General features: G+C 61.0%; 1 protein-coding gene across 5 annotated transcripts in view; it reads left to right on the top strand.

Moving 5' to 3' along the window:
• The window catches only part of PLXNB1 (plexin B1), a 26,301-nt gene extending 2,205 nt beyond the window's left edge, over positions 1–24,096 (top strand). For all 5 annotated transcript variants that reach the window (XM_039837651.1, XM_039837649.1, XM_039837652.1 and 2 more), the window contains exons 2-38: positions 2,628–2,680; positions 3,367–4,479; positions 5,345–5,527; positions 5,864–5,992; positions 6,117–6,217; positions 6,525–6,657; positions 6,939–7,095; positions 7,401–7,509; positions 7,586–7,694; positions 8,099–8,785; positions 8,933–9,055; positions 9,247–9,372; positions 9,796–9,889; positions 9,976–10,148; positions 10,306–10,457; positions 11,823–11,928; positions 12,112–12,248; positions 12,556–12,732; positions 12,938–13,109; positions 13,267–13,509; positions 14,223–14,399; positions 14,477–14,625; positions 15,119–15,219; positions 15,312–15,529; positions 15,659–15,837; positions 15,990–16,056; positions 16,280–16,426; positions 17,216–17,384; positions 17,675–17,778; positions 17,854–17,938; positions 18,159–18,331; positions 18,466–18,626; positions 18,714–18,861; positions 20,812–20,876; positions 21,019–21,094; positions 22,006–22,080; positions 23,351–24,096. In XM_039837651.1, the coding sequence (XP_039693585.1) occupies positions 3,373–4,479; positions 5,345–5,527; positions 5,864–5,992; positions 6,117–6,217; positions 6,525–6,657; positions 6,939–7,095; positions 7,401–7,509; positions 7,586–7,694; positions 8,099–8,785; positions 8,933–9,055; positions 9,247–9,372; positions 9,796–9,889; positions 9,976–10,148; positions 10,306–10,457; positions 11,823–11,928; positions 12,112–12,248; positions 12,556–12,732; positions 12,938–13,109; positions 13,267–13,509; positions 14,223–14,399; positions 14,477–14,625; positions 15,119–15,219; positions 15,312–15,529; positions 15,659–15,837; positions 15,990–16,056; positions 16,280–16,426; positions 17,216–17,384; positions 17,675–17,778; positions 17,854–17,938; positions 18,159–18,331; positions 18,466–18,626; positions 18,714–18,861; positions 20,812–20,876; positions 21,019–21,094; positions 22,006–22,080; positions 23,351–23,455 (6,417 nt within the window). In that variant the 5' untranslated portion in view covers positions 2,628–2,680; positions 3,367–3,372 and the 3' untranslated portion in view covers positions 23,456–24,096. The remainder of the gene's footprint in view (positions 1–2,627; positions 2,681–3,366; positions 4,480–5,344; positions 5,528–5,863; positions 5,993–6,116; positions 6,218–6,524; positions 6,658–6,938; positions 7,096–7,400; positions 7,510–7,585; positions 7,695–8,098; positions 8,786–8,932; positions 9,056–9,246; positions 9,373–9,795; positions 9,890–9,975; positions 10,149–10,305; positions 10,458–11,822; positions 11,929–12,111; positions 12,249–12,555; positions 12,733–12,937; positions 13,110–13,266; positions 13,510–14,222; positions 14,400–14,476; positions 14,626–15,118; positions 15,220–15,311; positions 15,530–15,658; positions 15,838–15,989; positions 16,057–16,279; positions 16,427–17,215; positions 17,385–17,674; positions 17,779–17,853; positions 17,939–18,158; positions 18,332–18,465; positions 18,627–18,713; positions 18,862–20,811; positions 20,877–21,018; positions 21,095–22,005; positions 22,081–23,350) is intronic.

The raw sequence follows: 24,096 nt of genomic DNA, 5'->3' as shown, positions 1-24,096 counted from the left end.
GAGCACCTGCTTGGTGCTAAACCTGCTTGGTCCAAGTTGCTGGGGCCTCTGAATCAAAAGCCACACTTCTTTCATGGAACTTCAAGTCCAGAGGGTGGAACAGGGAGAAAAGTGGCCTTGGTTGGAGCCACCAATGCCAGGCACATTAAATACCACGGCTAACAGTCAGAGCAGTCAGTCCTGCCTTCTGTTCTGCACATGGCGAATGAGGCTCAGAGAGCCCATGGCAGAGCTGCAGTGTGCACAGCCACTACACGGACAGAGCAGTCTGAGGGGGAGGGCGACAGGGAAGGCTCCCCTGGGAGATGATGGTTGGGAGTCAAGTTATGGGACAGAGAGGGAGTGCACATTCCAGGCAGTGGGAACAGGCTGCGTGATGGCAGGGAGGAGCGAGACAGCCCCGCAGTTCAGGAACGAGGAGCATGTGTGGGGGAGCACTGGCATGGATCAGATGGGGGTGCTGGAGGATTTGACTTTTATCACAGGCCATAGCGCGTCCCAAAGACCCTGCAGAGAGGAATGTGCTCCCATTCCTGTGAAGTGGGAGGTTTGACCGGAGGAGCTGGGGGCTGCTCTGTGGCCTGTGGCAGAGGTTAAGAGAAATAGGAGTGCCCGACAAGGAGGAGACATTGTCGTGGTCCATCTTCTCCTACGCCCCGCCCCCAGCTGCCACGGGGAAGGGCAAGGGGCGCTGGGCCCTGTTTCATTGATTGAGGAAGCCTGCTGCTTTTCCCAGGATGGATCAGCCTCCAGCCTCCACTGGCCTGGCCAGGAGCTGTTCCAATCCTACCCATCTTCCTGTGGGCCACCCAGTTGTGATTTTACATTTGGGGAGTGTCTTGGTTGCTCCCCCTTGAGGGCTGGAGAACCTTGGCACGCAGTAGGCTCTGAGCAAATGTTTGTAAACGAATAAAGGAGTGGATGTTGGTCTAACTCTGGACCCTCTGCCCCAGGCGCATCCGTGAGCTGGAAGTGGCAGGCAACAGCCAGCAGTAGCTGAGTGCAGGAGATGGCCTCTGCCAATCCCCAGGCAGATCCTGTCTTCCCAGAGGAAGACACTTTCTTTCCTCACCCCTTGGAAGCAAGGTGGGGGGCTCCTGGGAAGCCCAGCTTTGCCACACTCCTGGGCTTCTCGCTGGGTTCGCAACTCTCCCTGCCACCCCCTTCCCCGCCCCCTCGGGTGGCAAACAGAGATGGCCTTGTTCTTGCTCCCATAGAGCTGCCCTGTTCTCTGCACACTAAAAATGGAAACCCCCAAGCTATTTCGGGAGCAATGCCCAGCCCAGCCCGGCCGTGGCCGCGGCTTCCCTGCTCCCGCGGGCTGCTGGACTTCCCTCCAAGCCTTGCGCCCAGCTCGGCTCACTCTAGGGCAGCCTCAGGGACACCCCTTGGGGCCCTTGACTGGGAGGAGCTGACCTGGGCGGAGGGAAGCTCTCCCGCAGGCAGAATGGCAGCTGGGTGGTGGGAAGAGCTAAGCAATGTGGCCTGGGCACAGGCAAGTAGAAGTGTCTCCCAGCCTGTGATGTATGGCCTTGTCCCAGCACTTCACCAACCTTGGTGCTCCTGGCAGAGGACGATAGTGTTGCCATGGTTTCCTGGTCCCAGCAGGCCTTAGCTGGGGCCTGCAAGGAGGGGTCTGTGAGGAGAGCGGGCACCCCAGGTCTGGGAAGGTCCTGGGTTTGGGGGGCACAGCTGGGCATGGTGACTTCCTCTTAGACAGTCCCCCCACCCCCGGGCCCTGGTTCTGCTCTGACCTGTTGGAGAGGCCAGAGTTAGACCAACATTCACTCCTTCATTCACTCACAAACATTTGCTAGCAAGAGATGGCCTGGCTTCCACAGCCCTCTAGGACTTAAAGTTCAAACCAGGAAAGTGTGCGTGAGTCTGCGTTTGTGAGTGTCTGAATGTGGGTAGTGGTGTGTGTCTTTTGTAGATGGCTATGACACGTGCCCGTGCAAAGTGCCCATCTGTGAGATGTGCGTGTTTCTGTGTGTAAGGAGGTTGTGGATGTGTCATCTTTGTGCAGGTATCTGTGTGGGTAATGTGTGTCTGTGTGGTGCATCTGCCTATGTTTCTATGTGTTTTTGCTCTGTGTGTACAGATTGTATCTGTGCGCATCTGTTTGCGTGTCAGTGCCCATGCGCTCGTGTGGGGGTGTGCACCTGCAGGTCGGAGGGTATGTATGCTTCTTGGTATGCGCGAGCATGTCTGCTTATCTGCGGGTGGCGGTTTGGGCTACGGTAGCCCCTGGCCTGTGTGGAGGGTGTGTACCTGGGTGCCTCGATAGGTGGAGTTTGGTCAGAGGGTGAGAATGGGTGAATGCTAAGGAGAGAGAAGGGGCTGCAGGGGTGCAGGGCCGTGCTAGGAGCCTGACTGGGCCCTGCCAGTCTGGGGGCTCCTTCTTAGCTGCCCTTTCCCAGGCCCTGAGGGTTCCCAGTTCTGCCGCCCTCCCCCTCCCTGTGTGGGCTCCGAGGAGGCGTCCCCGGTGGAATGTGTTTGATGGCCAAGGGCCAGGCCGGGCCCGGTTCCACCAGCAGGCTGGGCAGCGGGAAGGGGGTACCTTTGTGCTGCTTCCGCGTGCCTGCAGCCCAACCCCCAGCTTCATGCTCTGCTTTCTCCCTGGCTAGGTGACTCCCACACAGGTCATGCTGTTGTCTCCTGACCCAGCCGGCCCTGCCAGGTGAGCCTGACCTCACACCTAGGCATCTAGGAGAAGTGTGACACTCACTTCTACTGGGGGCTTTCCAGGATGGGGCCAGTCTTTCAGGCCTCATCCCTGGCAGCCTTAACCTTCTTCTTCTGTCTGGACCTTTGGTTCTGTCCTTATTACCTTCTGCATTCCTGCCTGAAAAGCCCTTCATCCAATTTTTGCCCTGCCCTGCCCTGCCCTGACCTGCGAGTAGCCCATGTGACCATGTGACCTTGCCCAGGAAACACATCTGTGAAGAAGGGGCCAGTCCCTCCTTGGGGTTCTGGGCCCCTCCTTCCCATCACCTACTCTCCTGCCCGCTCCAGGCCCTGGTGCCTGGGGATGGGATGTTTCCCACATCTCTGCCCCTCCAGCCCCTCACCCTCAGACCCTGTGGTGGGTGACAGGGCAGTGCAGGGTGAGGGTAGGGTGCAGGTCTGAGAAAATAGCGCTTACAGAGAACAGGCAGTGTTGGAGCTCTTAGGAAAGCCCTCCCGATCCCTCGCTAGTGTGTGGTCCTGGGGTCATCCCGGACCAGTGCCTGTCTAAGCCTGTTCCTCCCCTCACCCCCTGGGTTGGGAGGGGCATCTTGGTAATGGCATCTCCCTGTCCTTCACCAGTGGCCCCACGGCACCCAGGTGGCCACGTGAGCCCTGCTCCACCTCTCTCCCTGCCAGGTGACCATGCCTGCTCTTGGCCGAGCTCTTCTCCAGGCGCTCTGGGCTGGGTGGGTCCTCACCCTCCAGCCCCCTCCACCAGCTGCTTTCAGCCCCAACGACACATTTCTACAGCATTTGGCGCGGGATCCCAGCTCAGGCACCATCTACTTAGGAGCCACCAACTTCCTGTTCCAACTGAGCCCAGGGCTACAGCTGGAGGCCACTGTGCCCACTGGCCCTGTGCTAGATAGCAGGGACTGTCTGCCACCTGTGGTGCCCGAGGAGTGCCCCCAGGCCCAGCTAACAAACAACCTGAACCAGCTGCTCCTGGTGAGCCCAGGGGCCCTGGTGGTGTGCGGGAGCGTGCACCAGGGCGTCTGTGAGCAGCGGCGCCTGGGGCTGCTCGAGCAGCTGCTGCTGCGGCCAGAGCGGCCTGGGGACACCCAGTATGTGGCCGCCAATGACCCTGCGGTCAGCACGGTGGGACTGGTGGCCCAGGGTTTGGCTGGGGAGCCCCTCCTGTTTGTGGGGCGGGGATATACCAGCAGAGGGGTGGGGGGTGGCATCCCTCCCATCACGACCCGGGCCTTGCGGCCGCCGGACCCCCAAGCTGCCTTCTCCTATGAGGAGACCGCCAAGCTGGCTGTGGGCCGCCTCTCTGAGTACAGCCACCACTTCGTGAGCGCCTTTGCACGGGGGGACAGCGCCTACTTCCTGTTCCTGCGGCGGGACCTACAGGCTCAGTCGAGAGCCTTTCGTGCCTATGTGTCCCGTGTGTGCCTCCGGGACCAGCACTACTACTCCTATGTGGAGTTGCCACTGGCCTGCCAGGGTGGCCGCTACGGGCTGATCCAGGCCGCCGCCGTGGCCACCTCCAAGGAAGTGGCGCGGGGGGAGGTGCTCTATGCAGCCTTTTCCTCCGCTGCTCCCCCCACGGTGGGCCGGCCCCCATCGGCAGCAGCGGGGGCCTCTGGGGCCTCTGCCCTCTGCGCCTTCCCCCTGGATGAGGTGGACCGCCTCGCTAACCGCACGCGCGATGCCTGCTACACTCAGGAGGGCCGCACGGAGGACGGGGCCGAGGTGGCCTACATCGAGTATGATGTCAACTCCGACTGTGCACAGTTGCCTGTGGTGAGTCCCAGCACTAATGAGGCCACCGTGAGGCCACTGGCCAGGCATTCGCTGCCAAGCAGCTGTCTGGAGAGTCTGGGAAGCTGGTGGTGGGGTGGGGGCTGGTCAGGTCAATGGATGGTACACGCTTCCTGTGTCCGGGCAGTGGAGGGGGACCTACGGAAACGTGACGTTCAGGGGACAGAGAGCTATGCAGGGCGGGGTGTGGATTTGGACCAGGCACTGAAGGGGTGGCATTTGCATAGGTGGACTGAGAGGGTGTCTGGGGTTCTGGGCTATAAGGCAGCTCCCTGGAATGTGGGGGAGAGGGGTGGGACCTGTTGTTTTCGGTTCCTGAGCAAGAGGGCAGGCGAGGTTGAGACTTGTTTGGCTTTAGCCTCGGGATGGGTAAAAAAAAGGGAAAAGCCGCACACAGGGGGACTGAGTCAGCGAGGAGGCAGGGCGCAGGTGAGTGGACTCGAGACGAGGGTGCAGGCTGCGAGAGACTTTGGAGACGTCTTCGGGAGAAGGCTGGGCTTGTGCTTACACTGGAGAAAGCAGTTCCCAGGCCAGGGATGGGCGAAGGTGGGGCCCCAGACAGATTGAGATCAAAAGAAGGGGAAGGAGCTACTGCGGACTGTCTGAGGCAGCTGGAGATAAGCCGCCAAGGCAGGGCTAAGGATGCGGCTGTGGGAGATGTTGTCAGGGAGGGCTGGCGGAGAGCCTGGGGGCGGGGACAAGGTTGTCCCAGGAGGCCCTGGGGAGAAGACAGAATTGTTCAGGGAGAGCTGGCAGAGAGCCTGGGGAAGATGCTGGGGTTGTCCAGGAGGATGGAGCAGCAAGGTTATCCAGGGAGGGCTTTACTGGTACTTCCTGCTGCCTGCAGGACACCCTGGATGCTTATCCTTGTGGCTCAGACCACACTCCCAGCCCTATGGCCAGCCGGGTCCCCTTGGAAGCCATGCCAGTTCTAGAGTGGCCAGGGGTTCAGCTAACAGCTGTGGCAGTCACCATGGAGGATGGACACACCATTGCTTTCCTGGGTGACAGTCAAGGGCAGCTGCACAGGGTGAGTCCACAGGAAGTACTGAGCCCTGCTCCAAGGTCTGGAGGGGACAGGCTGCTGGGGATCCAGCCTGGGCAGAGCTACCCCTATGATTCCTGGGGCTGGGACGTGGGACCATGACAAGCCCCCAGCCTCAGGCTGGGCGAGATGAATTATGCTCTTCTTGGGGCTGTGTACTGTTTACCTGTGATCCCCCGACTTCTGTCCCAGGGCTGGGTGGTGTGACCTGTACTGCCTAGGAAGAAATCTACCTGTAAATTGCTTCATTGTCAAGAGATAGATGGCCTTGGGCCTTTGGCCATGGGCTTGGGTCTCAGCCCTTGTGGTCTGTGATCTCAGGTCTACTTGGGCCCCGGAAGTGATGGCCACCCATACATCACACAGAGCATCCAGCAGGGGTCTGCCGTGAGCAGAGACCTCACCTTTGATGGGGCCTTTGAACACCTGTATGTCATGACCCAGAGCACGGTGAGTGCCAGGCGTTAGCTGGGACCTGTCCGCCGGGAGGAGCTGTGGGTGGGGCCAGGGATCCATACACAGGTGAGCCACTGGTGTTTGGACTGCTGACCTCAACTCCTCTTTGTCATCATAGCTTCTCAAGGTTCCTGTGGCCTCCTGTGCTCAGCACTTGGACTGTGCATCTTGTCTTGCTCACAAGGACCCGTACTGTGGGTGGTGTGTGCTCCTCGGCAGGTCAGTGTCCCACTGACTCCCGACCCCTTCCCCAGCCCCATCCTCAGCCTTGCGTCATTAAAGCTCCTGCATAGTTGCCCTGTCCAGGATTCCTCGTCCTTGGCCCTTGACTCTCAGCCCAGACCCCTGGATGTCCCAGTCCCCCACTCTGTCTTCCACCCTGGGTATAAGTGTCTCAGACGCACAGCCTGATGTCATGGCCCACTGAGGATTCTGCTTAGGTCCCCAGGATTGTAGGTGTCTCTGCCCCATGAACTGCCAGTGGCCCTATGAGGGTCACAGGTGGACACTGGTCATTCTTGCCCAGGTGCAACCGCCGTTCTGAGTGCTCACGGGGCCAGGGCCCAGAGCTCTGGCTGTGGAGCTTCCAGCCTGAGCTGGGCTGTCTGCAAGTGACAGCCATGAGTCCTGCCAACCTCAGCCGAGAGGAGAGGAAGGAGGTGAATGACCAGAGCAGGCGGCACCCTGGTGGGAGGGTTCTGGCGATGGGTCAACACCTTGGATTTTGGTGACGGGTGTACCAAATGCCACATGGCCTTGCACGAGTCACTTCTCTTGGGGCCTCGCTTTCTCCATGTGTTATTAACCAGGCCCGAGGGTCTTTGTGAAGGCTCTGGGGCTGGTGGCCGCTAGCGCCTGCCCACGTTGGGTACTCCTTAAAGCATGAGCCCTGATCTGCTGCCCAGTGGCTCAGACAGTGTGTCCTGGCCTCTCTTGGCAGGTCTTCCTTTCTGTACCTGACCTGCCACTCCTGTGGCCGGGGGAGTCGTATTCCTGCCACTTTGGGGAACGCCAGAGTCCTGCCCTGCTGACCAGTGCTGGCGTGATGTGCCCCTCCCCAGACCCTAGCGAGGCCCCAGCGCTGCCAAGAGGAGCCGGTGGGTGAGAGAAGGGGCCAGCCCTGGGGCCTGGGAGCCCTGTCCCCTCTTGCTCTAGGCGGTGTGGTTGGAGTGAGGTGTAAATCCAGTCAAAGATCTCTGAATGAACACCTCTCTCTGGGTCCCGCCGCGAGTCCCCAGGCCCCTAAAGTCCCCATTTGGTGCCCCGTGGAGTATGTTTCCCCAAACCTGGGTGCCCTTCCCCCGTTTGGGGCATCGGCCTCACTGTGTGATCTGAGGACCTGGGCTGGGGGCCGAGTGCCCCTCCCCACTTCTCAGCCGTGGCCCTCTCCCCCCCTCTGCAGACCACGTCTCTGTGAGCGTGGAGCTCAGGTTCGGTGCCGTTCTGATCGCCAAAGCGCCTCTGTCCTTCTATGACTGCATGGCTGTCTCTGAGCTCCACCCATCTGCGCAGTGAGTCCCTCACCCTGAACCCCAGGCCTGGGGCTGTCCTGTGGCGACTCCTGCCCCAAAGCTGTGCTCTGTGCAGGTGCCAGGCCTGCGTGAGCAGCCGCTGGGGGTGTAACTGGTGTGTCTGGCAGCACCTGTGCACGCACAAGGCTTCGTGTGATGCCGGGCCTGTGGTGGTCAGCCAACAGGTGAGCATGACTCCGGGCTGGGCCACACGAGGGGTTCGGGTCCCCTCGTAAGGGTTTCTCGGATCGCCTGGGGTCTGTGTGCCTCCCTGCCTACATGAGGCTCGGTCGTGAGCACCTGAGCTGCGGTGTGTGACGGACTCACTGGAGAAGGCTGTCGCCGTCCTGTCTGTTTCGAGAGAGGACGTTTGTAGCTGAGCGGCGGGGAGGTCTGGGCCTGGAGCCCCCCCTCAGCACAGATGCCCCGAGCCGCCCTCCCCTTTTCTCCTTTGGAAAATTAATGGGCTGTTTTTGTTTCTCTTTTCCTTGGCCTCCTTTTCTCTTAACACGCCCTTCGCCTGCCTGCTGCCTGCTCCCGTGTCTGCCTGCTGAGTGGCCCTTCCTACCTTCCTCTGCCTCCCCTTCAGAGCTCGCTTCTCTCCCCAGCCCCTCCTGCAAGAGATGCACCCAGCCCCTTCCCACCTGTAGCCCCCAAGGCCATGGGCACCCCTGCTCCTGACACCCTTCCCATGAAGCCTGGGCTTTCCTCCCCAGCCACAGCTTCGGATGTCCCACCCGGGGCCAGGCCTTCCCTGCTCCACCCCTGGGGGCCACGGGCAGGTCCCAGCCCCACGCCTGCCTCAGCCTCCACAGAGTCACTGCTCCATGAGGAGCCTCTCCCTCCCAGCCCCCCAGGCAGACCTGGCACCCCTGTCCCTGCTCTCACTGACTTCGGACCCATGGCCACACCTGAGGACCTCTCGGCCTCCCACCCATCACCCTCAGATGCAGCGGCACTGTCCCCTGCCCCTGCAGACCCGGGCCCTGAGGCCTTCCCCTCTGCGGCACCCCTAGATCAGCCCCCCAGCACTGCTCCTGCTGTCACTTTCCCAGGGGCCGCTGGCTCCACGAAGCCCACTCTGGACTGGCTCATGAGAGAAGGCGGCGAGCTGCCCGAGGCGGACAAATGGACGGGGGGTGACACACCCGCCTTCTCCACTTCCACCCTCCTCTCAGGTGATGGAGACTCGGCCGAGCACGAGGGCCCTCCTGCCCCCCTCATCCTCCTGTCCAGCCTGGACTACCAGTACGACAGCCCCGGGCTCTGGGAGCTGGTGAGGCCCAGCCCAGGAAGGAGGCCTCGGGGGCGGGGAGTGGGGCAGGCGCAGCCCCACGCCAGCCCGGCGCCCGGGGTTCTATGTGGGAGAGAGCCGAGGTGGCGGGGTGAGCCCCATAGCCTGCCTTGCCCTTGGTGCCTGCAGGAAGAGGTGAACTGGGGGGCAGGCGCCTGCCCTTGCGTGGAGAGCGTTCAGGGCTCCATGCTGATGCCGGTTCACGTGGAGCGAGAAGTCCGGCTGCTGGCCAGGAACCTGCACCTCTTCCAGGTGAGCGTGTCCTGCTTGCAAGTGCCGCTGTGGCCTCTGTGGCTGTTGGCAAACTATGTGTAAGGCCTGGGGAGTGAGGAGAGCACATGGCCCCAGGCCTCTGTCCCACCCAGGTGCTATGCTGGGGGCCTGTGGGGCTCGCCGGTCCTGGCTCTCGGAGCTGCCCCGACAGCCGTGTCCTCCACCCTCAGGACAGCCCAGGAGACAACAATGAGTGTGTGATGGAGCTGGAGGGCCGTGAGGTGGTGGTGGAGGCCCAGGTTGAGTGTGAGCCACCTCCGGATACCCGGTGTCATGTCACGTGCCAGCGGCACCAGGTACAGGTCATAAGTGCCTGGGTGGGCAAGGGCGCATGGCCATGAGCCGGCTACCAACTTCAGCTGGCTGCACCACACTCATCCCAGCTCAGGCCCTGACCCTGTGACCCCTAGAGTCTTGGTACTCCCTCTCTGACCTCCGATCCTGTGTCCTCTGGGGACCCTGTATCCCAGCTCTGACCTCTCACCCTACCGCCCCACGGGTTCCCTTCACTCCGTTTCTGCCTCTTGATTCCGTGTCCCCGAGAGGTCTCGGTAGCCCTGACCTCTGACCCTGTGGCCCCATGGGTTCCCTGCACCCTAACTCTGACCTCTGACCGTGTGTTCCCATAGCGAGTCATTTCGGTCCTTTCTCTGAGTGCCCCTTCCCAGGCCTGATGCCTCCCTTAGCCCTAGACTCTGACTGGACTCCCGTTTCTTCAGCTCAGCTACGAGGCTCTGCAGCCAGAGCTCCACGTGGGGCTGTTTCTGCGTCGGGCTGGCCATCTGCGTGTGGACAGTGCCGATGGGCTGCACGGTGAGCTACCTGGGGCTCCTGGTACTGGCCGGTGGCAATAGGGCTCCTCCAGGCCTGCCTCTCACATTTGTCTCTGCCACCCCCAGTGGTACTATACGACTGCTCCGTGGGACACGGGGACTGCAGCCGCTGCCAAACTGCCATGCCCCAGTATGGCTGTGTGTGGTGCAAAGGGGCTCATTCACGTTGCGTGGCCCGGGAGGCCTGTGGCAAGGTGGACACTGTGGCCACCCAGTGCCCTGCACCCCTCATCCACTCGGTGTGTTGAAATGCTGGGGCGTCCCTTCCTCGCCGCTGCCTTTAGAGGGAAGATGGGCTGCTGTGGGTTCAGGGGGCTCAAGGCGGGGAGGCTGGGGCCATCCCTTCATGCTGCCAGGGGTCGACAGGCAGAGTGAGCACTCCTTGTCCTGGAACAGGTGGAGCCACTGACTGGGCCTGTAGACGGAGGCACCCGTGTCACCGTCCGGGGCTCCAACCTGGGCCGACATGTGCAGGACGTGCAGGACACGGTCAGGGTGGCTGGAGTGCCCTGCGTGGTGGACGCGCAGGAGTACGAGGTCTCCAGCAGGTGAGCTGTCTGGGCCACATGAGCAGGGCACACCTTGTGGGCGCTGTGGTTGGCTTTCCTGCTCAGGGCTGCCCCCACCCCCGCCCCATTTCCTTGGTTCTGGTCACAGTGCCTCAGTGCTGGGGTTCCTGTCATGCACGGACCTGCAACTTCCTGGCCTGGGCTGCTCGGGGGCGGTCATTCCTGGCCCTGGAACCCAGCCACTGCCCAGAGCCGACAAGTGGTTCTGTTTCCTGACTCCGCCTGTGTGTTTTCACTGGCTTTCTGAGTGACCTTGGAGGTAGTCGTGGTAGCAGGGGTCTAATGGGCAGGCTCCTCCAGAGAGCAGACTTGTGGCACACCTGCCCCTCTGTCCAGTCCCTGGGACCCCTGCCGCGGTCTCAGGGTTTGTGGCTAACGGAGGTTCTGGCTCGTGATAACCTGGCTGGCAGTTGCAGGGTCCCCAAAATGCATACATGGGACATCCTCAAGGAGATATCCACTAGCAGCGAGTCCCAAACATGGCCGAATGTCAGGATTACCTGGACAGCCTGTCCACAGCACCCCCAGAGCAAATCCTTACACTCAGCCATGGAGATCTGAGGGCTGTGGGCCCGTGTTAGGACTTGGTAATCGGTGATTTAAACATGGCGTTGCTAGAGCATGTAGTTTTTCTCCTAAACGTGTTATGACTGAGAACTTTAGGTGACCGTCTAGACCGTTAATGATTCCAGAACCGCGAGACTAAAGCAATTGACGAAATGACTTATGAAATGATGAAAATATATTCTGGCGGAAGCCTCTCCTGGATAGTTCACACATCCCAGAGTATTTGCAGTGACTGTGACAATGTCACGGAGTTCAGACACTGCAGGCTTCACACCCTGGAACTTATTTTTCCCCAAACTTCTGTTTTCTGGCTAAGAACCAGCATTTTCTTAGATTGCTCGCTTTCCGTTCACGTTTATGCGCTGTCTTGACTAGAGGCTTTCAGGGACCGTGTTTCACAAGGAAATCAAATTTCCACCACTTTGCAAGTGGTGCTGAGCACACGGTGATGGCAGGCGGTTGGGCCCACTCATCGGCTCAGAAACTCACCCCCACAAGCAGCCTTCCAGGGTTTCTTTGTAAATTTGTGCCACACAGAGAAATTTCTCTTTGCGAGGGGGCTGTGGGGTTGGGCTAAATGATTGAAACCACACATGTTAATTCAGATGAGCTTCCTGGTGGGCCCCAAGGAATTCCCTCTGAAGCAAGAGGATTTCTGTCAATCTTGTGGAGGATAGGAGTGGGGAGACCATCTGTTTTGGGGCAGGGAGGGTCAGCCGGGTCAGTTTGAGGGGCCTTTGGTATGGCCTGACACTCCAGCCTGCCCTGTGCCCACAGCCTTGTGTGTATCACTGAGGCCAGCAGGGAGGAGGTGGCAGGCGCTGTGACGGTGGAGGTGCCAGGAAGAGGACGCGGCATCTCAGAACACGACTTTGCCTACCAGGTGCCTGACTGCTGAGCTCCCCCAGCTGCCGATGGGCCACCCACTCTGTCGGTTCCTTCTAGCCCATTTGGCTTCACTTCCCTGAGCTCCCCACCCCAGGGCCTTCTCGTCCGCTTCGGGCCCCCCGTCACTCTGTTTTTTGGCCTGATGCCTGTCTGTCTCTCCCTGTGCCCCTTCCCATAGGACCCAAAGGTGCATTCCATCTTCCCGTCACGAGGCCCCAGGGCTGGGGGCACCCGTCTCACCCTGCATGGCTCTAAGCTCCTGACTGGGCGGCTGGAGGACATCCAAGTGGTAGTTGGAGACCAGCCTTGTCACCTGTGAGGGCTGCTTCCTCATTCAGCAAAAATCCATGCAGTGCGAGGAGAAGACGGAGGGGTGGGGTACTGGGGCGAGCAGAAACCGGGAGAGGGCCGAGTTTGCTCTATCGGAAAGTGGGTAGACCCTTCAGAAGCCAGAGCCATTATGGGAATGCAGCTTCCAGGGGCCCGTGGAGACGGCAGTCAGCACCGAAGGGGAGTGAGCTGGGGCCCGAGTGGGTCATGTGTCCTGGGATCATCCCCGTCTCCCTCCCGGGCCCCCTCCGGCCAGCCTGGCCTGCCTTCCACTCCTGCCTCCCTTCCCCAGGCTGTTGGAGCAGCAGGCGGAGCAGCTGCGGTGTGAGACCAGCCCAAACCCCACGCCCGCCACGCTCCCTGTGGCGGTGCGGTTTGGGGCCACTGAGCGGAGGCTTCAACACAGCCCGTTCGAGTATACATTAGACCCCAACATCACCTCTGCTGGCCCCACGAAGAGTTTCCTCAGGTGTTGGGCCAAGGGCGTGGCTGCATGGCATGTGGCAGGGAGGTCTTTGCGGGTCCAGTACCCGGGTGGTTTGCAAGGCTTTCTTGCTGATGGGGAGAGGGGCCATGGGGCTTTGGCCTGGGGATGAGCTACCTTCGCTAGGACTGGGCTGTGCTTTAAAGCCCGGTTCTCATCAGCCATGAGTGGCTCACGGGCTGTGTTGCAGTGGAGGACGTGAGATACGGGTCCGTGGCCAGAATTTGGATGTGGTGCAGACGCCGAGAATCCGAGTGACCGTGGCCCCAGGAGCACTTCGGCTGGACCAGGGGCCCGGCCAGAGGCACCGCGTGATCCTGGAGACAGCATGCGCCCCCGGAGCCTCCTGTGGCGGTCATCACGTAGGACACCGTGGGCATCCCTACCTGTATTGGGCTAGCTGTCATCCATCTCTCCCCTACACCCTGCCCTGTGGACAGCCGTGGGTGGCGGGTACCATTTTGCTGGGCCCCCTTTCTGCACACCCTTGCAACTGATCCTCCCCTTTCGTCCCTCCAGTTTGAGGAGCCATGCCATGTAAACTCCTCCCAGCTCCTCATGTGCCACACGCCTGCCCTCCCGAGCCTGCCCGACGACCCCTGGGTCCGGGTGGAATTTGTCCTTGACAACCTGGTCTTCGACTTTGCAACGCTGAACCCCACGCCCTTCTCCTATGAGGTCGACCCCACTCTGCGGCCCCTCAACCCTGAGGATCCCACCACGCCGTTCCGGCACAAGCCCGGAAGCGTGCTCTCTGTGGAGGTACTGCTCCCGCTCGGACGTGGCAAGACCCAAGGCCCTTCACTCTGCTGGACAGTATTGCTGTGTGGTGGAGGGGAGCGTGATGGCAGAGCAGGGGCCGGTGGATGGACCTGGCTCCTCGCCTTTTGGGAGGGGGCTGGCGGTGGGGTGCCTAGCCTGAAGCACCTGATAGGGGCCTGGGTCCTGACATTCCATAGCGAGCATCTGAGTGACAAAACAGATGATGTGGCAGACACAGTAGGTGCATGGCATGGTACGCAGTAGGTGCATGGGCTAATGCCCGTTCGACAGCCTCCTGCAGACACACACTTGGCATGCGTTCTGGCACGTGCAGTAAGTGGGCATTCTGAAAGGCCATAGACAACCTGTCACTGGCCTGGTGGGCCCGCACACACAAGTAGGGGCCCTGATTCTGTTAGGAAACTGGGAAGAATTTAGGACCTTATCATTTCCAGACTTTGAGCTCTGGAGAAGTTAAGACTTGAGAAAGAAGGATAGGGAAGGGCAGAAAAGGGTCGGGGTGGGGGTGGCACCTTGGAAGACACCACAGGACTGTCATCCCACGTGCAGGGGTAGAGGTGCCGAGGCTCCTGCTCCTAGGGGCGAGTCTCAGGACCATCCCCCCACATTTGGGGAGATAAGCCCTGACTGACCACCAGCTCCTCCTCTCAGGGAAGAGTTCTGAGTGATCGATCAGTGACCCCGTGTTCCAGGGAGAGAATCTGGACCTTGCGATGTCCAAGGAGGAGGTCGTGGCCATGATCGGGGAGGGCCCCTGCGTGGTGAAGACGCTGACCTGGAACCACCTGTACTGTGAGCCCCCTGCGGAGCAGCCTCTGCCCCGGCACCACGCCCTCCGGGAGGCACCTGACGCTTTGCCTGAGTTCACGGTCAGTGGGCAGGCCCTGGGCTGGGCCAGGCATGGGGCATGCACTGAAACCTTGCTCACAGGTGGCTCCCCGTGCAGGTGCAGATGGGCAACCTGCACTTTTCCCTGGGCCACGTGCAGTATGATGGCGAGAGCCCCGTGGCTTTTCCCATGGCAGCCCAGGTGGGCTTGGGGGCGGGTACCTCTCTCCTGGCTCTGGGAGTCATCATCATTGTCCTCATGTACAGGTGGGTGCCGCTACATGTGGCTGGGCTGGGACAGGGAGCGGGGTGTGGCTGGATTGGGAAGGGGCAGACTAGACCAGGGGTCTACAAACATTTCCTGTAAAGGCCAGAGTAAACGTTTTAGGCTTTGTAGGCTAGGCGGTCTGAGTTGCGAGTGTCCAGTTCTGCCATTATAGCACAAAAGCAGCCACAGACAGTATGCAAACACACAGGCATGGCTGTGCTCCAATAAATCTTTATTTACAAAAACAGGTCATGAGTGTATTTGGCTTGGTTATAGTTTGCTGATCCCTGGGCTAAATTGTTCTGGGCTAGACAGGACGTGGGTGACCGTGACTTGTCTGGGATGGGACAGGCTAAATTATCCTGGCCTAGGCCTTGGCTTGGCTGGGCATGGCGGGGCAGACTGCTGGCCTAGGCAGGCCTGGGCCAGGTGGGACCTGCAAGGGCTCTGGCCTCCTCTAGCCCTTCCCTTCCTGACCTTGGTGCTGAGCAGAAGGAAGAGCAAGCAGGCCCTGAGAGACTATAAGAAGGTCCAGATCCAGCTGGAGAACCTGGAGAGCAGTGTGCGGGACCGCTGCAAGAAGGAGTTCACAGGTGAGGCTGCGGACAAGGGGCTGCGGGCCCCAGGGCTCAGCCCAGGCCAGCTCCCGTCACACGGGCCGGGCCCTGGCTTCTCTGCTCAACAGACCTCATGACGGAGATGACGGATCTCACCAGTGACCTCCTGGGCAGCGGCATCCCCTTCCTTGACTACAAGCTGTATGCCGAAAGGGTCTTCTTTCCTGGGCATCAGGAGTCGCCCTTGCACCGGGACCTGGGTGTGCCTGAGAGCAGGCGACCGACCGTGGAGCAGGGGCTGGGGCAGCTCTCCAATCTGCTCAACAGCAAGCTCTTCCTCACCAAGGTGCGGCCCCGCCCCCGGCCCCGCCCCACACCTGGGTCCCGGCCCCACCCCACCCCGCCCCGCCCCCTCTTCACCCTTCAGTTTCTAAACCACCTCTTCCCGCCACCCGTCCCCTCGCCCTGGCGCCAGTTCATCCACACTCTGGAGAGCCAGCGCACGTTCTCTGCTCGGGACCGCGCCTACGTGGCCTCTCTGCTCACCGTGGCTCTGCATGGGAAACTCGAGTACTTCACCGACATCCTGCGCACCCTGCTCAGTGACCTGGTGGCCCAGTATGTGGCTAAGAACCCTAAGCTGATGCTGCGCAGGTCCGTGTGGGTGTCGGAAGCGGTGGGGGCCGGGTGGCTGTGGATAGCTGGAGCCAGGACCTCTGGGGCCCCGGCGTCTGCCAAGAGAGTCCCATGGCCCCATCTGCTGACCCTGCACCCCACCCCCAACTTCCCTGTTTCTGTCATCCCAGGACAGAGACCGTGGTGGAGAAGCTGCTCACCAATTGGATGTCCATCTGCCTCTACACTTTCGTCAGGGTGAGGGAGGCAGGTGGGCGGGGCTGTCCTCCGGGGCGGGGCAGGGCTCTGAGCCCACCCATCCCCCCGCCCCACCCACCCGAAGCCTGCGCACTCCTGCCCAGCATGTCCTCCGTCACCTCAAGCTGTCCGCGCCTGCATGTCGTCAGGGGGTGTGTCCTGTACCCCTCTGCCCTGTGCTTTTCACCTGTCCCAGGGCTCTAACTGCCTGCTCGTCCCCCAGGACGCGGTGGGGGAGCCTCTGTACATGCTCTTCCGTGGAATTAAGCATCAGGTGGACAAGGGGCCAGTGGACAGCGTGACTGGCAAAGCCAAATACACCCTGAATGACAACCGCCTTCTCAGAGAGGACGTGGAGTACCGTCCCCTGGTGAGGGAGGGAGCATATGTGCTCATGTGTGTCGGTCTCGGTGAGGGCGAGGGTGGTGAGTGTGTGCGATTGTGTGTGGGTGTCTGTGTCTGGGGATAGGGCCAGTCTGACCTCCGGCTGGCAGTGGGAGAGAGGCTTTTGAGACTAGCTTAGCAGGGTAGAAGCTTGAGGGCCAGACCTGGAGGATAGGCCCTCAAAAGGTCCCCAGGCTGGGGATGCAGTCAAGGTGGCCACAACCAGCCCAGCCTGGCTCTGGCCCAAGTCCTTGCTTTGCCAGGGCCTGAGTTTTTGCCAGAACATGGCCTCAGTGTCCTGCCAGGGATACTGTGCCCACCAAACTGGGAGCCGCCCTGGCAGACCTGCCCATCACATCCCTCTGGGTTGGCTTTCTCCTTAGTGACCCACCCGAGGTTCCTTTGGGAAAATCTCAGTCAGGCTCTGCCGGACCTGTGCCTCTCTGGCTGGCGGGGACCTCCCTCACGTGCCTCAGCCTGACCAGCTGAGCCAGGAGCCTGGGGACCAAGTTAAGGGGGACTAGTGCTCACTCACTGTTTCTGCCCTTCACCCCATAGATATTTACTAGTGCCCTATGCTAGGTGCTGGGGCCACAGTGGAGGGCGCCCTGTCCCTGGGGGAGGCAGGCAGGTGAAGAGACAAGAAGTAGGGACTGTTTGGTGTTTGGTGGTCGGAAGCAGTGGCTTCCTCGTGGGTTGTCTCTGCCCTTGGCCTTGTGCTTGGGTCATCCTGCATGTGGCCTGAGCCGTGACCACTCCCGTGGTTCCTGTGTAGACCTTGAATGCTCTGTTGGCTGTGGGGCCTGGTGCAGGAGAGGCCCAGGGAGTGCCTGTGAAGGTCCTGGACTGCGACACCATCTCCCAGGCCAAGGAGAAGATGCTGGACCAGCTCTACAAAGGAGTGCCTGTCACCCAGCGGCCAGACCCCCGCACCCTGGATGTCGGTGAGGGCAGAGGCGAAGGGTGGCCTGGGGACCACCTGAGCCAGAGTTAGGGCTGGGCTGGTCCTGGAGGCAGCTGTCATCCAGTAGGGGTGGGACACTGAGTTGGCAGAGCTGGGCTCTACAGGCTGACCTCACCTGTAGAGGGGCATCTGCTTATGATCTTTGGAGATGTGGGACGGGGCTGCTCCTGATGGTGGAGCCTGTGTCCCTGTGGAGGAAGAGACAAGTTCCACTTCAGGAAGGGTGTCCTAGAAGCGCTGGCTGGACCAAGTCCCACCTTGTCCTTGCAGAGTGGCGGTCTGGGGTGGCCGGGCACCTCATTCTTTCTGATGAGGATGTGACTTCTGAGGTCCAGGGTCTGTGGAGGCGCCTGAACACCCTGCAGCATTACAAGGTGGGAGGGGTGGGAGCTGGGGGAGGGGCGTGGGGGGATGGGGCTGGTGCAGGGGTCACCGGCTATTGTCAGCAGGTCCCAGACGGAGCAACTGTGGCCCTGGTCCCCTGCCTCACCAAGCACGTTCTCCGGGAAAACCAGGATTATGTCTCTGGAGAGAGTGAGTACCCTCGTCCCCTCCACAGCCCTTGGCCCTTGCTCTGCCCAGTCCCCAGTAACAGGCAAAGGGCCTCTGGACCTCAGGGTGGCTTGTGTCTATGCCTCTTCTATCCAGAGAAGCCCTCTGCCAAGTGTCCCCAACCCTGGGCATTGGCCTGACCCCGGCACCCAGGAGTGGGGGCACCCGATGAGGGATGACAAGCTGGGGAGTTTTGGCACAGGGACCCCAATGCTGGAGGATGTGGACGAAGGGGGCATCCGGCCCTGGCACCTGGTGAAGCCAAGCGAGGAGCCAGAGCCGCCCAGGCCACGGAGGGGCAGCCTGCGGGGCGGGGAGCGCGAGCGAGCCAAGGCCATCCCCGAGATCTACCTGACCCGCCTGCTGTCCATGAAGGTGGGGTGGGGAAGGACAGGCGGTGGGGTCTGGGCATGGTGTGGGGGCTCACACAGGCCTAGTGACGCAAGGCGGCTGGGCTGGGGCTGAGGTCCCCTTGCTGACCAGCACCCTGGTCCGTCCCCTCCCCACAGGGCACCCTGCAGAAGTTTGTGGACGACCTGTTCCAGGTGATCCTCAGCACCAGCCGCCCCGTGCCCCTTGCCATTAAGTACTTCTTTGACCTGCTGGACGAGCAGGCCCAGCAGCATGGCATCTCCGACCAGGACACTGTCCACATCTGGAAGACCAACAGGTGGGCGTGAGGCCAGGTGGGCCAGGGGTGCGGGCTCTCCTCTCCACCTCCGCAGCACGCTCACCAGCCTCACCTGCCCTGCCGCAGCCTGCCGCTGAGGTTCTGGATCAACATCATCAAAAACCCGCAGTTTGTGTTCGACGTGCAGACGTCTGATAACATGGATGCGGTGCTCCTGGTCATCGCGCAGACCTTCATGGATGCCTGCACCCTGGCCGACCACAAGCTGGGCCGGGTGAGCGGGCCGGGTTGGGGGAGACATGGAGGCTATGGGCGGTAGGGGACAGCGTGGTCCGAGGCTGGGCAGAGCTGTGCATGCACACAGGACTCCAGCCTTTCCTAGAAGGTCAAGGAGGAAGGTCCGGGGAAGAACTGTGCCTCCAGGCCCCAGGCCAGGCTTTGCCCATGGGGTTCCTTGGAGGTGGCTGTGTGTCAGTATTAAGGATGAGCAAGGGCAGGGGTTGCTGTGCAGCCTGAGGGTGCAGCAGGGAGGGGAGGGGGAAGGGCCACTAGCTGAGGGCTTACCCTGAGGGGTAAATGGGAGCCACTGAAGGCCTGGGAACAGGCTGGGGAGGTGGGTGGATGTCACACCTGAGAGTTGGGTGGGGCCTTCTGGCAGTCGTGCAATGGGCTGACTGGGGCCCGGAGTCCAGGGAGGAAGCTCTGTCCTCGGCAAGGACAATGGCCAGGTTCAAGACGGGCAAGAGGGTGCGGGCAAGCAGGAGCTGCGGGTTGGATGTGGGGAATGAGGAAGCAGAAGAGGTCACGTGGCACCCCTGGGCCTCTGGCTATGATGAGCTCACACTTGAAGGAGGTGAGCCCGGGGTGGGGGGTGGGGCGCCAGGTGGTTTCCAGGTGGAGAGACAGGATTCTATGATCTCAAGGCAGCTCCAGGCTGCCGGGTGGGTTTGAATCCTGAGGGCGGTGGAGGTGTCTGCCTGTGAGTACAGTGCAGAGAGGGTCCGGGGGGTGAGGGAGGCGGGTGCCAGGCATGGAGGGTGGTATGACAAGGGGAGCTAGCTGGGAAGCAGAGAAAATAAGTGCTCAGGGCCGTCTAGTAGCACAGAGGGTGGGGCTGTGTTGTCACCGTGGTCAGAGCCCAGAGAGTCCCATGACAGATACGGATCACCTGTGCAACTGCTCAGGCACCCAGCGGGCAGGTGGGTGATCAAGGCCAAGGCGCAGGCTCTCACAGGTGTGAGAACAGGGCTCTGCTTAGCCCCGTCCAGGCACAGATGCCCTGTGACCTCTGGAGAGGTATATTTCTATGAAGAAACAAAATGGCCAGTTCCACTCTGTAGTGCTGTCTCTGGAGTGCCATTTTTGCTCTGCGTGCTCTCATTGGTCTGCCTGCAAGGCACTGAGCACCACAGGGCCACAGCGGGACCCAGCGGCCACCTCCACGGTGGATGCTATGTGGTGGTGGCTGGGTGTTCTGCCTGATCTTCACACCGCCTTCCTCTCCCAACAAAACTGCAAATGCTTCCTGGGTAGCTCAGCAATAGCCAAACCAGGAATGCCAAGCGTCCCCCACAGAGAGCTGGCGAGAAGGCACGCATCCTGCCTCGGGCCCAAGGCTCGCATCCCTGCCTCACCCTTCCAGCAGCGTCAGGATGAGGCAGCAGGTCCCCAGAACGGAAGCGTGCTGCCCCGAGCCCACCGCCGCCAGGGCAGGGCTGGGAGTGGACCGTAGTTCGGTGGAAGAGGATACGTCTGGGTGTGTTAAAATCGTGGGCTCTGATCTGAGAGACTTGCTTCAAATCCCAGCTCAGCTACTCAGGAGTGACGTGGTCTGGGCTATTCATTTCCTGGCTCAGTTTCCTGATTTTAAAATTACGCACATGGGGAACGGACAGCATAGGGCTGCACGTGGACTGCCCCCTTCCCGCCCTGCATGCCAGTCCCCTGCTGGATCCAGGTGGAGGCATGCGGGCGGAGCTGAGAAATGACCTTGGAATAATCTGGGGAGAAGTTCAAGGGAACATGAGTGGAAGGGAGAGAGTAGAGGAGGTCATTGCAGAAGGAAACGGGCTAGGGTGCCCAGCCACCCCGGTTGCCGGGACTGGGGGGCATTCCTGGGAGTTGTGACTTTTAGTTTTTAAACTAAGACAGTGCTGGGAAGTTGGGACAGTTGGTCACACTCACAGGGCCTTTCCCCTTTCACGCCTTGCCTGCTGGCACCCAGGACTCCCCCATCAACAAACTTCTGTATGCTCGGGACATCCCCCGCTACAAACGGATGGTGGAAAGGTAGGAGGGCAGGGAAAGGGTCTGAGGGGTCGGGGTGGGCAGATGGGTGGGTGATCACGGCCCAGGCCCAGGGCGGGCCCGGTGGGGGGCGGGGGAGCAGGTCGGTTTTCCCAGCGGCTGCTGTCTCCATGATCCCTGGCAGGTACTATGCAGACATCAGACAGACTGTCCCCGCCAGTGATCAAGAGATGAACTCCATCCTCGCCGAGCTGTCCCGGGTACCGTCCTCTCTCTGCTTCTTGGGTTAAGCACCGCCTCCTGCTGCCAGAGTCCCGCCCGCTTCATGCTGCTCTTTTGCTGGGAAGACATGGGAACCTCCATGGAATGTTCCGATTGCCACTTTAAAAGATCAAGGTTCCCAGCTTTCATCAGAGAGCAGCAGAGGTCTTGTCCTGGCAGCTGCCACCTCGCCTGACTCAGCCTGGTTCTGAGATGCCTGCAGGCCTTGGTTGGGGGTCTGTGGACGACAGCCCCAAGGCGCTGAGGTGGCTGGGATTCAGTCCAGGACCACCCAGGTCGGCCTGCCCGTGTCTTCCTGCTGCTCTGCTTCCCTCGGTGGTGTAGACATGCCACACGTACTCCTGAAGCAGCCCAAACATCCACCCCAGGGAGTTTCTGAAATGATGGCGATGATGATAACAGCTCCACTAATGATAGCAGCTGTGCCTTTGGGATGTTGCTGCATGTGGGGCGCTTTGATTATCTGCTCATTTGATCCCCATAAGCGCTCCACAAGTTAGGTGATATCAACTCCATTGACCTCAAGAAAGACTTGAGTAAGGTCAGAGCAGAACTGTGTAGAGTCACATCCTGAGTAACCTCTCTCCCACTTGGCTCTGCAGTCACCTGGGGTGACAGAGGGTCCCAGCTAGAGCCTCAAGGGGCAGAGAGGCAGGGCCCCAGTGTAACCCCAGACCCTGTTGAAACCGCAGACCTGGGATCTCTCCACCAAGGAGGCCCCCTTGTCCCCAGCGGGGCGTGCCTGGCCCGGCATCCCGGTCTGTAGGGGGGCCCTGCTTCCCCACATAGTGCCTGTCCCTGCCTCTGTCTCCCAGGCCCCCTTCACCCACAACCTTTCCCTAGGTCCTAGGCACCCCTCATCACTCTCTGCTCTCTCTGTCTTCCCTAGAACTACTCTGGAGACCTTGGTGCCCGAGTGGCCCTGCACGAGCTCTACAAGTATATCAACAAATACTATGACCAGGTGGGCAGGACCCTGCACCCCAGCTTGAGGCTGAGGAGGTGAATGTGAGCGGGCATCTGGCCCTGTGACTCACATGGGGGCCTTTGGGTGTCCCCGCCGCCCGCACAGAGTAGGGGAGGGTCTGGGCCCTGGGCTTGGGACGTGCCCTTCAGCATGCTTCCGGGTATTGGCTGTGTTCTAACCTGTCCCCACCCCCACACCTGGGCTCCTCAGCAGGTCTCCCAGGCATGGCGGTGGTGGTGGGCAGCTGGATGGGTTCCTACCAGGGCCTGGAGGTGGTGTGTAGGATGTGCTGGAAGGGCCACACAGATGCCACCTCTGCCCCGACCTTGCCTTGGCTCAGACCCTTACCTGAGTCCACGGGTGGCATGGCTGTGGGTGTGGGCCTGGCTAGGCTGCACGGGCTGCCGGAGAAGAGGGTCCAGGCATCACACCGGGGGGCACGGTGGGGCTGGTGAGGGGTCCTGAAGGATTCCTGGCCTGGGCCTCAAGATCAGAGCACTCACCCACCAGTCAGCCTGCTGAGTGTGTGCCAGACTCGTCCACTAGACATTTGCTGGGCATCAGGGATGTGGCCACCGCCGTTCAGTGATAAGGAGCCCGGAGTGAGGACAGTCACTTAACAGACACGTGATGCACTGTGTGACGTGTAGGCGCTTGCTCTGAGCAGCGCGTGTCCCCATTGTGGGGGAGGCAGGAATGTGTGACGCATCTCGTCCCCTTGCGGAGATGTGGCAGGCGAGCCCCTCCCAGTGCCTGCCGTTCCCCCTGGCGGCCCTGCTCTGTGGTTAGGTAGTTGCTCATGTTTGGTCAGTATCTGTCTTCCCACCCGTGAGCCCCATGAGGGCAGGATCACGTCTGTCATTGTTGGGTCCCTGCTCCTCGCCCAGCACCTGGCACAGAGGAATCCAGGAAATGCTTGCCGTCAGGCGGGCAGGGAGCCAGGACGGCCGGAGCGGGGCTTCTAGGAGTTCCGCGGGCAGAAGGCCAGCATGGCGGGTGGGGCTGGCCTCCACTCAAAATGATTTTCCTGGGGGAGGTGGGTCGCTGTTCCTATGAGTATCTCAGTTCGCACCTCACTAATCCTTAAAAGCCCACAGCGACTTTGTTGGTGTGCTACCCTCCCACCGGCGAGGCCCTGTGGTCACACAGGAAGGAGGGAGGTGGTACCCTCGATGGTGCTCCAGTACCTGAGGAAGCCCGTTGAAGTTAGCAAAGGCAGCGTGCAGGGGGGAGGCCCCCGCTGAGGGTGTCGGTGTCTGCGTTTCAGATCATCACCGCTCTGGAGGAGGATGGCACAGCCCAGAAGATGCAGCTGGGCTATCGGCTGCAGCAGATCGCCGCGGCCGTGGAAAACAAGGTCACGGATCTGTAGGGACCCAGCGAGTCCTGCTGTTGCTTCGTCCCCTCCTGAGCAGCCCCGGGACCTCGAGGAGACAGACCACCTTCTTAGATGCCTGTAGTGCCTGACAAGCAGAGTTAGTGGAAGGTGGCCCCCGGGCTCCTGGTGGCTCCGGCCTGGGCCTTGCTGGACTCACCTCGTGGGCCTGGGGCCGTGAGGCTGATGGGGTGGTACCCCACCTGCTCCCCAAGCCCGGTGACCCTGGGGGCTGTTTCCTGTGTGACGTCAGTCTGCGGGGAGTCGGGGACTAAGGACTTCCAGAGAGTGGCTGGAACGGCCTCCACCCCTGGGGAGACGGTACTGGACACTTGCCTTCACCCCGCCGGGATCCAGAGAGGAAGGAAGAGGGCCCCACTTCCTGTCCTGTCCTCCTCTGTCAGCCCTGACCTCAGTTTAGCTGCCTCTGGCCTTGTTGCTGCTGCCACGTTCCTAGTTCCGAGGGAACGCCTTTCCTAGGCCACTGCAAACTGACCCCCCAGCAGAGTCGGCTGCCTCAGGGCCACCCTGCGTCAGAGGCAGCCAGTGGTGAGGGACATCTGCTGCAGGGGGGTCTTGGGGAGAGTGGTGGCCACACTGACCCAGCTCTTTATTAAAGGATAACACACTGCATGGCA

Source organism: Pteropus medius, unplaced genomic scaffold, assembly GCF_902729225.1.
Source record: "Pteropus medius unplaced genomic scaffold, Ma_sr-lr_union100, whole genome shotgun sequence".
Taxonomy (NCBI): Eukaryota; Metazoa; Chordata; class Mammalia; order Chiroptera; family Pteropodidae; genus Pteropus; species Pteropus medius.
Note: the sequence above shows the minus strand (reverse complement) of the source record. Positions and strands in the feature narration are given on the sequence as shown.